General features: G+C 44.9%; 1 protein-coding gene across 1 annotated transcript; it reads left to right on the top strand.

Annotated features, from left to right (window-relative positions):
- Window positions 1–1,703: 1,703 nt before the first annotated feature.
- On the top strand, window positions 1,704–5,542 carry LOC123104028 (serine/threonine-protein kinase PEPKR2). The gene is made up of 3 exons (XM_044525748.1): window positions 1,704–2,560; window positions 4,474–4,770; window positions 4,857–5,542. Exons 1-3 carry the CDS (start codon window positions 1,828–1,830, stop codon window positions 5,162–5,164), a joined length of 1,338 nt encoding a protein of 445 aa, XP_044381683.1. The 5' UTR covers window positions 1,704–1,827; the 3' UTR covers window positions 5,165–5,542.
- The last annotated feature ends 6,454 nt before the right edge of the window (window positions 5,543–11,996 follow it).

Raw genomic sequence — 11,996 nt, 5'->3', positions numbered from 1 at the left:
CTTCGGCCGGACTCCTGGACTATGAAGATACAAGATTGAAGACTTCGTCCCGTGTCCGGAAGGGACTTTCCTTGGCGTGGAAGGCAAGCTTGGCGATACGGATATGTAGATCTCCTACCATTGTAACCGACTCTGTGTAACCCTAGCCCTCTCCGGTGTCTATATAAACCGGAGAGTTTTAGTCTGTAGGACGAACAACAATCATACCATAGGCTAGCTTCTAGGGTTTAGCATCTCTGATCTCGTGGTAGATCTACTCTTGTATTACCCATATCATCAATATCAATCAAGCAGGACGTAGGGTCTTACCTCCATCAAGAGGGCCCGAACCTGGGTAAAATATCGTGTCCCCTGCCTCCTGTTACCATCCGGCCTAGACGCACAGTTCGGGACCCCCTACCCAAGATCCGCCGGTTTTGACACCGACATCCATCCCTCCCCTCTTCCCCACCCCTTTTCTCGTCGCCCCCTCGCCATCTCCTGTCGCCCTGTGCTGCGCCCCGCCATGGAGGTCGACGACGGCCCAGGACCGGCGCGCCCCGCCGTCGGCTCCACCCTTCTAGCCACGTGTGGCCATCGTCCTTGCCTATCATTGCCTGGCTCAAGTCCTCCCTTCTCCACGAGCTGCAGCTCCTTCTGTACAGTGCTCCACCATTACGGATGTACGAGCTGCTCGTCTTTTTGTGCAGCCACAACACTGCTCCACCATGGATCCATGGCCATGGCCTAGATCTTCTTGTCAAACCCCTCCATATCCTGAAAATCCCTCTGTTTTTGCACCGTTTTGAGTCATGTAGGGCAAGGTATAACCTGGTAAGGTAATGTAGCTATGCAATTCCAAAGTTTGTCATCCAAACATGATTTCGTATTGAAATCTCAGAGGCATTTGAAGGGCCAATTCACTGGACAACCAAACAGGTGAATTCGTAGTTGTGTCATTTCAGTTTCCCCACTGATTTGGAATTCAGACCAATACAATACGGAGCTCTCCAATGGAGACATCCAAACGAAGCGTCAGACACATTGCTAGTCTTGTTAAAAAAAGTCACATCTCTGGACTTTTGGAAAAGGGAAAAGAACCGTACCCGATCCAGCTGGCCCCGCACGGTGCTTACCAGACGCAGCGACAGTCCCATACACTGCCAGCAATCACATGCTTACGGTGTACGCAAAAGTAAATGCCAGAACACGAAACGAGCAGAGCAGCCGCACGAGCGGCCCGTGAGCCCGTAATGAGCCCGGATCCAACACAGATACTAATTCACCGGCCACGAACGGACGAGAGTTCCACCGTTCCACGCCACCCCCGCCCGTATCCGTATCCTTCCAGAAGCCTCCGCCCGTCCGTCGTCAGAAAGATCTGGCCACAGTCGCCATCAGCCGGGGCATCAAATCGGGGCAGATAACCGCGCCCGCACCGGAACCGGCAAAAGCCCAGGCGACGGAACGTCGCGTGATTTCCCCGCAGACCAGACCACCACCGTCACCCACCCGTCCGGCACCGCGTCGGCCCGTACGCGTCCACCCACCCGCCCGCCCCAGCCCGAACCGTGCCCCTTGTCTCCTCCCCCCCCGTGCTCCTCCCGAGCGGCCGAACCGACACCGAGACGACGCCAGCCCCCACCCGCGGGAGGGAGGGACACGAGTCCAACAAAGGCGGCTCCTACCCCCCACCACCACCGTCCTCATCTCCTCCTCGAGCCCCTCCCCTCCCCTCCCCCCTCCTCCGCATCTCGCCACCAACCTCCCTCCCCCCCGATCCCCAACCCCCATGATCCGCAGGAGGCGCGGGCACGCCGCCTAGGGTTTCCACTCCCCGCCCCCCCGATGGAGTCGCTGCCGCGGAAGCGCAAGGGCGCGCGCTCCCTCGCCGGCTCCCTCCACGACGCCTCCGCGGACCGCAAGCGCACCTGCCGGGAGCGGAAGCCGCGCCCCGACAAGAAGAAAAAGAAGCCCTCCGACGACGCCGCCACCGCCTCCGGCCGGGGCGGCGTGGTCATGACGGCGCCGCCGGCCAGCGGCCGGGCCACCCCGGGCAGCCCCGGCCGGGGGCTCAAGCGCAAGGTCGGCTGCATCGAGTCCGCCACGCGCATAGGCCGCAAGAAGCGCCTCGAGGCCGAGTACGAGCTCGGCGACGAGATCGGCCAGGGCAAGTTCGGCTCCGTCCGGATCTGCCGCGCCAAGGCCGGCGGCGAGGAGTTCGCCTGCAAGGCGCTCCCCAAGAACGGCGAGGAGACGGTCCACCGCGAGGTCGAGATCATGCAGCACCTCTCCGGCCACCCCGGCGTCGTCACGCTCAAGGCCGTCTTCGAGGACGCCGACAAGTTCTACCTCGTCATGGAGCTCTGCAGCGGCGGCCGCTTGCTCGACGAGATGGCCAGGGACGGCACCTTCTCCGAGCAGCGGGCCGCCCTTGTCATCAAGGATCTAATGTCGGTCGTCAAGTACTGCCACGAAATGGGCGTCATCCACAGGGACATTAAGCCGGAGAATATTTTGCTCACCAAGACTGGCAAGATGAAACTAGCTGATTTTGGATTGGCAGCACGAGTTACTAACGGTAAATTCTTGCTAATATTTCACGTTGAAGCTCTACTAGATGATAAATAATTTGTTGTGTTCCTGGGGGTACTCTATGTTTACACAAGTTGCAATTTTGATTCGCTTTATATGGCAAAAAGATATCAATTACAAGTAGTAGAAGATCGACTGGAAGTCCGACATTGGACCATACAATGTTCTATAATATTTAATAATTATTAGTATGATGTCATGGCATTTAGAATTCATGGTTGTACATAGTTGATCTGTGATACGAGTAATTTGCCATGTTAACCGAATTACTGCGGGTTTCAGGTTTCAATCACTTCACAGCATTTTTGCAGGTTGCTCATATTTGTGACCATGCATATCATCTAATCTAATGTCTTCTAAACTTCTGTACAAGTCGGTTGGATAGCATCCAATTTGTGAGTCATGAGTTGGTAGGAAATGTATTCATGTGTATGCTCCTCTTGCCCGATATGCTTAGAGAATTGGGGATTTGAATGGAGTGTCAAAGTCGAGCGCCCATCTGGTATCTCTTAGTGCATTCATCTGCAAGTATTTATATGTATAGTCTGAGGCCCAATATAGCACTCTTAAAGTACTGAGCATTTCAGACAGTTTCATGTTTCATACTTACACAATCGGTACTGATTGTATTCATTGAATTGGGCCACTTGGTTATGATGGTTGTGTAACTAATAAGATGGGACCAGTTCTGCATCAAGAGTTAGGCGCTCTCATTTCTTAAGTCCTTGCGGAGCTGGAAGTGGTGAATGTTTAGCTCAGATTCTTGTTTAAATGATGATTTCTGCATGCCGATTCAGTGTTTTGCATGGTATTGCAAATGAAGAAATGTTCTGTGTCGTACCAATTAATATGTTAAAAGGTGTTTTTAGTCATGAATTGGTAGCATGTGGTGCCTTCATTGGTAAGTTCTTGCTAGATATCCAAGGTAATTGAGGCATTGCGCTAATTGATAGTTGGTTCCATTCTACTTGTGGTGGCGCTGATACTAATTTTTCTTATTTGCGTGGAATTTGGATGTTAAGAATCTACACTGATCAATTTAATCCTTGTATTGATATTAATTTATGGCATGCTCCTGCAAGTACCTGTTGTGATGAGTCTGAGGGCCAGAATAGTCTTCTTGAGCATACCAAACTGGCTGTGTAATGTTTTGAATATGGTCTTGAGTCATTTTGATGAATTAGGAAGTGGTGTGATTTCTGTCTGAATGGAGTCATATAGTCTATGAGTTGGAGTTGTCAGCATGGCTTCAGGGGCACTGGTTCTTATAAACAGCTGCTTATATTTTGTAAGGTAATATTTAGATTATAGTAATTCTGCAGTATTTATCTATTGTTACCCATGTCTATCCTCTGTTCCAACTCTAGTTATCAGTTATCACTCTAATGTCTAATGCAATGCAGTAAGCCAGCCTTGGTACTTCTTATTAGACACTTACCGATTAAGTTCAAGAGTCTTCTGTCATGCTAGAGTGATGCATGTGTTGTCTTAAACTTCACTGACACTGCCCTAGGCTAAAACACATACATCCCATGGTGCTGAGGTGGAGCAGAATGAGAGGAATTTAGCCGCATGAACATTGAGTGACGAACAGATTATCTAATGCTGCACTGCTCTAAACATAGCAAATGATGATAAGTGACAACAATAATGTTACTGTATGATATTTTACCTTATGCATCGAAGTTCTAAGAATCCAGTATCACCTAATTTTGTGCTAAGGGATGCAGATGTTTAGAGCTCTGATGCTATTTTGTTTAGTCTGTTATGTTTGTACGATTGACTTTACTTGGTTCCTGAATAGCCCCAAATCATCTTTCTAGGGTTTTACTTGGACAATCAGATGTATAAATGTGTGTTTACTAGAAGTAGCTGATGTTTTTGGTCACCACTAAACAGGTCAGAAATTGTCTGGCGTTGCTGGGAGCCCAGCCTATGTGGCGCCTGAGGTGTTGTCAGGAAGCTATTCTGAGAAAGTAGACATATGGGGTGCTGGGGTGCTCCTCCATGTACTACTGCTTGGTTCACTTCCATTTCAAGGAGGCTCTCTGGAAGCTGTCTTTGAAGCTATAAAGACAGTTGAGCTTGATTTCAACAGCGGTCCATGGGAATCAATGTCAGTTATTGGACGGGATCTTATAAGTCGAATGTTGGATCGAGATGTCTCTTCTAGAATAACTGCTGATCAAGTTCTTTGTAAGTCCAGGCAATTTCTCATCCAGCATAACTTTATGTTTATATTTTATAAGGTTTTAATTAATTTTGTGATGATACTGTTTCAGGTCATCCATGGGTGTTGTTCTACACGGAATGTACCCTGAAGGCTGTAACTCCTGATGTCACTAACAAGATTGTAGCACCCAAAATTCCATGGGACAGAATTAGATCACATTGTGAGTCGTCAGCTTCAGATTCGTCGAGCCAGAGGTCGGAGGACCAGGATGAATGTGGCATAGTCGACGCACTGACAGCGGCAATAACACATGTTAGAATATCGGAGCCGAAAAGGACCCGGCTTTGCAGCCCCGGCATTCCCATACAGCAGGAGTGCTCCTCAAACTTGAAGAGCAACCTGTGCACGGCGTTCTGACATGACCCCAATGTATAGCTCCTTGTGTGTTGGTCTGATGTCAGTGATGGCTCGGCCTGCTGGTTGTCTCTGTGCTGAGGATAATAACTCGGGTTTTCCTGTCAGAGCAAGCAAGCATTTGACATGGTGATGCTGTAGATTGCGGTGATGGCTGATGAACCCGACATGGTAGCTGATGCTGTAAATTTTGTAAATAGAATGATCCATGTAGCTAATTTATATCTTGAGAGTTGAGAATAATTTCAGTCTATGCTGGTAAACGTAGTGTGCACCATCATCCTTGTTCCATTCTTTGTTTCTTCCTGTTCCTCCTAGACTATTGAGGATTAGATTTTTGCATCGATTTCCTGCATTTGATATTATTATTTTTTGTTAATAGATCTTTTTCGCTGTGAATGTATTTTCCAGAAGCTGTACTCTTAATCTGATATACTGACTTAAGATATTACACCAGAGAAAAAAAAACAATATGGTAAATGCTAAGGTGGTGGAAAGAGAAAAAAGAGGCTTATCTTCTTTTCTTAATTATTACTACCTTAGTTTCATAATATAGTGTGTAGATTTCTTGAAACGTCAAATTTGGAAACCTTGACCAGGATATGTCAATTCCTCCCTTGGCTAGCTAGGGTTTCTCTCGCCGCCATCTGAGAAATTTTGGCCTCCTCGTCTCCGACTGCCATCTTGGCGCTGAGTGGTGGGGGACCTTGGAAATCTCTATGTTTTTTGTAATGCCTAGTGATCATCATAGTTCTGTGAGAAAAACAATTCTGTTCTTTTGGCAGTGCCATGAGGTTAGAGAATTTTATGTCCTTGCAGATTCAATTATTCGGATCTGACGAGTTTATGTTGTCGTGCCAAGCTTTTTTGTTACTTGATTCTTGGTGGAGGTGAAATTTTTCATCAACATCATGTGGAGATATAGTGACTCGACGGCCTGCACTTATACGGAATCATCGTCGGCCCAAGTACGTTCATTATCAAGGTTCCCCATCTGTTTAGATGGACGACTCAAGGCGCTTTCAAAAATCATTATTGTTAATGTTAGTGCACGTGAAAGAGTGACAACGTCGGTGCTTCAGTTTAATTGTAGCCTTTTTACTGAAGTCTTTGGAGTATTTCTTTGAGCAGAGATTGCTACCATGAAGAAGGTCATAGGAGTTACTTTGCATTTTTTTGAATTTTAAGTCCAAATCAATGTATTTGTAATTGTTATGATCAATGAAGTTACAGGTTTTTTAAAAAATGGGAACCTTGACCAAGTTTATTGAAAAAATTATTTCTATCTACAATATCAAAAATATAGAATATGAAACTACTTACAATGAATGTAATGATATATGCTTGACGTTATAGATGTAAATCTATTACTCTAAAAACTTGGTCAACCTTTTGAGATTTGACTTTTTTGAGAGAAATATAGATGTAAGAGCATCTCTAGCAGACCCCGCATCCGGCCGGCCCGCAAAACGCATTTGCAGTTCATGGAAAACGGCCTTTGCGGGCTAGCTCGAACGGCCGCAGATGCAAACCCCTAAACAGACCCGTATAAAAGGATATTCGCGGAATATATTATTTATGGGTCGGCTTTTTGCGGGGTCTGCTCGGGCACCGCCGCGTCGACCCGCAAATAGAAAACGCCCAATTCTCAAATTTGACATAGGTTCCCACAAACAAGTTCAAATTCAAACAACATAACACAGTTTACGCGCACATAAAAACTTCAGTTTAGTAGGACAAACACAAAAGAGGGTCTTGCAAAAGTGACGACCACGCCCGGCATCATCTTGGTCGATCTTCACTCCGTGCCATCGAATCCATCTTGAAGTTCATCGCCACCACCGAATCCACCTCCGGCGCTTGTTCCAACCCCCGCACCGAAATCATCGACATTGCCACCATATGGAGCAGAGAAAACATCTCCGACACTGTAACACGCACTGGACGACGCAACTATTCTCCTTTTCAAGATTTCTCTCCTTGCTATATCATGCCATTCTTTGGTGAGGTCGTCCATGTCATTGCGGTTCATTGTCATAATCTTGTTCTCTTCGGCGATCAACTTGGACATGACTTTGTTTTCAGCGGCACGTGCTCTTCTCTCCTCAATGGCCGCTTTGCGTAGCCCCTCTTTCTTGAGCAATTGCCACTTTTCTTACTTCTCCTTTGACTTCTTCTCGGCCAACTCTTTCTTAATCTCCAACGACTTCAACAATATCAACTCATTTGATTGCACCATGGCATCAATCTTCCCCTTCAAGCTCGATGCTTCGTGCTCTCTCTTCATCTTCTCCGTAGTGTTCTTGTCGCCATCGGGCTTGTTCAAATTTCTTGGGCCATCATCATCCTCATCTCCATCCATGTTTGTAAGTGAACCTCTCTTCGGTGGGGATTCTTTTTTGATCAACTTCCACTTCTCGCACTTTTTGAGCAAGTCCCAACAATGCTTTAGTTTGAAGAATTTGCCTTCTGAAGCTTCCATGTCTTTGTATCTATGTTGGGCAATTTTGTCCTACACAATGTGAACAAAGTGAAATGATGCAATCATTTCATATGATGCACAACTTGAACAAAGGCAAAACAAACTCACATAGTCGGATTCCACGGTTCCACTTGGAGGTGCATTGTGTACTTGCTCCAAGCAAGCTGCCCAACGGCTGCACATAGGCTTGATCACCTTCCAACGCCCTTGAAGCGACCAAAATGTGCGTGGAGTCCTATAGGGGTACTTTGCCATCATGCGGAAGTATTGATCTTCGATCCTTTGCCAATACCTCTTGGCGGTTTGAGAAGTACCCGTGCATGCATCAAGAGACACCGCACTCCATGCATTGATCAGAACTTGATCTTCCAAGATTGTGTAATTCTTCGGTCTCTGGCTTTTCCCAGTTTTTGTTTGCGATTGCTCATACACTTCCGCTTCGATCTCCTCCAATTCTTCCTCACAACCATGATCATCCACACCGCCCTACGTTTCATTGTAGTCGAATGCGGCGATAGAGGCTTCATCGATGTCAACGGCGTTGGTAAATGAAATATGCCCTAGAGGCAATAATAAAGTTGTTATTTATATTTGCTTATATCATGATAAATATTTATTATTCATGCTAGAATTTTATTAACCAGAAACTTAGTACATGTGTGGATACATAGACAAATAGAGTGTCCCTAGTATGCCTCTACTTAACTAGCTCGTTAATCAGAGATGGTTAAGTTTCCTAGCCATAGACATGTGTTGTCATTTGGTGAACGGGGTCACATCATTAGAGAATGATGTGATGGACAAGACCCATCCGTTAGCTTAGCATAATGATCATTTAGTTTTTCTGCTATTGCTTTCTTCATGACTTATACATGTTCCTCAGACTATGAGATTATGCAACTCCCGAATACCGGAGGAACACCTTGTGTGCTATCAAACGTCCCAACGTAACTGGGTGATTATAAAGATGCTCTACAAATGTCTCCAATGGTGTTTGTTGAGTTGGCATAGATCGAGATTAGGATTTGTCACTCCGTGTATCGGAGAGGTATCTCTGGGCCCTCTCAGTAATGCAAATCACTATGAGCCTTGCAAGCAATGTGACTAATGAGTTAGTCACGGGATGATGCATTATGGAACGAGTAAAGAGACTTGCCGGTGACGAGATTTAACTAGGTATGATGATACCGACGATCGAATCTCGGGCAAGTAACATACCGATGACAAAGGGAACAACGTATGTTGTTATGCGGTTTGACCGATAAAGATCTTCATAGAATATGTAGGAACCAATATGAGCATCCAGGTTCTACTATTGGTTATTGACCGGAGATATGTCTCGGTCATGTCTACATAGTTCTTGAACCCGTAGGGTCCGCACGCTTAATGATACGTCTCCAATGTATCTATAATTTTTGATTGCTCCATGCTATTATATTATCTATTTTGGATGTTAATGAGCTTTATTTTACACATTTATATCATTTTTGGGACTAACCTATTAATTGGAGGCCCAGCCCAAATTATTGTTTTTGCCTGTTTCAGTGTTTCGCAGAAAAGGAATATCAAATGAAGTCCAAACGAAATGAAACCTTCGGGAACGTGATTTTTTCAACAAACGTGATCCAGGAAACTTGGAGTGGGCGTCAAGAAACAATCGATGAGGCCACGAGGCAGGGGGGTGCGCCTACCCCCTGGGCGCGCCCTCCACCCTCGTGGGCCCCTCGTTGCTCCACCGGCCTACTTCTTCCTCCTATATAAGTCCACGTACCCCGCAAACATCCAGGAGCACCACGAAAACCTAATTCCACCGCCGCAACGTTCTGTACCCAAGAGATCCCATCTTGGGGCCTTTTTCGGAGCTCTGTCGGAGGGGGCATTGATCACGGAGGGCCTCTACATCAACTCCATGGCCTCTCCGGTGATGTGTGAGTAGTTTACTTCAGACCTTCGGGTCCATAGCTAGTAGCTAGATGGCTTCTTCTCTCTCTTTGGATCTCAATACAAAATTCTCCTTGATTCTCTTAGAGATCTATTCGATGCAATCTTGTTTTGTGGTGTGTTTGTCGAGATCCGATGAATTGTGGGTTTATGATCCAGATTATCTATGAACAATATTTGATTCTTCTCTGAATTCTTTTATGTATGATTGGTTTATCTTTGCAAGTCTCTTCGAATTATCAATTTGGTTTGGCCTACTAGATTGATCTTTCTTGCAATGGGAGAAGTGCTTAGCTTTGGGCTCAATCTTGCGGTGCTCGATCCCAGTGATAGTAGGGGAAGCGACACGTATTGTATTGTTGCCATCGAGGATAAAAAGATGGGGTTAATATCATATTGCATGAGTTTATCCCTCTACATCATGTCATCTTACTTAAGGCGTTACTCTGTTCTTATGAACTTAATACTCTAGATGCATGCTGGATAGCGGTCGATGTGTGGAGTAATAGTAGTAGATGGAGGTAGGAGTCGGTCTACTTGTCTCGAACGTGATGCCTATATACATGATCATGCCTAGATATTTTCATAATTATTCGCTTTTCTATCAATTGCTCGACAGAGAGAAGCCACTAGTGAAACCTATGGCCCCCGGGTCTATTTTCCATCATACAAGTTTCCAATCTATTTTATTTTGCAATCTTTACTTTCAATATATATCATAAAAATACCAAAAATATTCATCTTATTATTATTATCTCTATCAGATCTCACTCTTGCAAGTGGCCGTGAAGGGATTGACAACCCCTTTATCGCGTTGGTTGCGAGGTTCTTATTTTTTTGTGTAGGTACGAGGTGACTTGCGCGTGGTCTCCTACTGGATTGATACCTTGGTTCTCGAAAACTGAGGGAAATACTTATGTTGCTTTACTGCATCACCCTTCCCTCTTCAAGGGAAAACCAACGCAGTGCTCAAGAGGTAGCAAGAAGGATTTCTGGCGCCGTTGCCGGGGAGATCTACGCCAAGTCAAGACAAACCAAGTAACCATCACAACTCTTATCCTTCGCATTACATTATTTGCCATTTGCCTCTCGTTTTCCTCTCCCCCACTTCAACCTTGCCGTTTTATTCGCCCACTTTTCCTTTCGTCCTCTCTTTCCGTTCGCCTCTTTTTCCTTCCTGCCTTCTGTGTGCTCGTTCTTTTTGCAATCTCTTGCCATCATGTCTGAAACTGGGGAGGTTATCATTGGTAAGGATAGTAATATGGAAAACTTTGATGCTATTGATGATCCTCTTGAAAATCCCACTATTTTGCACACTAAAAAGTTTCGCATTGGTAGCGGTAATATTATTGGGAAGGGAATTATCCAAGATTTCTTTACTTGTGTCGGTGCTTTGCCTACCATGAGTGGATCTATTCTTCATAAAACTAGTAGCCTCGCAGATGCTATATCGTTGCTCATAGTTGAACTTGAAAGACAATTTTTACATATGCACCCTTCCATACAAAGGATTTTCCTAGAATTTTCTAATATTGAGCATTCTTATGTTAAGCAAGCTGCTACCATCTTTTTAGCTCATGAGTTCAGATTTATAATAAAAGAAGCCAATGAAATTTTTGCGCATTATAGGGTGGATGATGGCCGTCCTCCCATAGAAGCGATCATTTTCTATCAAGAAGACATTATGCGTTTACGATCGTTAGATCATGTTGCTTTTAATGAAAACCTTAGACGCTCTTGTTAATAGGATCTCTGAACTTAATGATAATTTTGCCATCCAGAACAATGGGCTAGGTTTTCCCCTTGAACAAAGGCTCATGACTTTTTGCCAAAAGAATGCTTATAATGATGAATTGATTGTGCAATATGAGGGGCCAAAGGAGGAACCAATACCTCCCGAGCTTGATCTTGGGGACTTTTATCCCATTAAATTTAGGCCTTTTGATTACTTTTGCTTGCCACAAAGAAAACTTGCTGCTTAACATAGGGAGTATGAGATGAGTTTCCGTGATTTACCTTATCATTATCATGGCAATACCTAGATCTATCTTCGCTTTTATGCCTAGCTAGGGGCATTAAACGATAGCGCTTGTTGGGAGGCAACCCAATTTTATTTCTATTCCTTGATTTTTGCTCCTGTTTAGTAATAAATAATTTATCTAGTCTCTGTTTTGGTTGTGTTTTTTGCATTTAATTAGTGTTTGTGCCAAGTAGAACCGTTGGGAAGACTTGGGGAAAGTCTTTTTGATCTTGCTGTAAAAAACAAAAACTTTAGCGCTCACGAGAATTGCTGCCATTTTTATTTGGAAAGTGCTATTTAGTTAATTATTTTTGCAGATGATTAATAGATAAATTCCTCACGTCCAGAAATTTATTTTAGAATTTTTGGGGTTCCAGAAGTTTGCGTTAGCT

The sequence above is a fragment of the Triticum aestivum genome, chromosome 5A (genome assembly GCF_018294505.1).
Source record: "Triticum aestivum cultivar Chinese Spring chromosome 5A, IWGSC CS RefSeq v2.1, whole genome shotgun sequence".
Lineage (NCBI taxonomy): Eukaryota > Viridiplantae > Streptophyta > Magnoliopsida > Poales > Poaceae > Triticum > Triticum aestivum.
The sequence above is the reverse complement of the archived record's forward strand: the minus strand, read 5'-3'. Positions and strand labels throughout refer to the sequence as shown.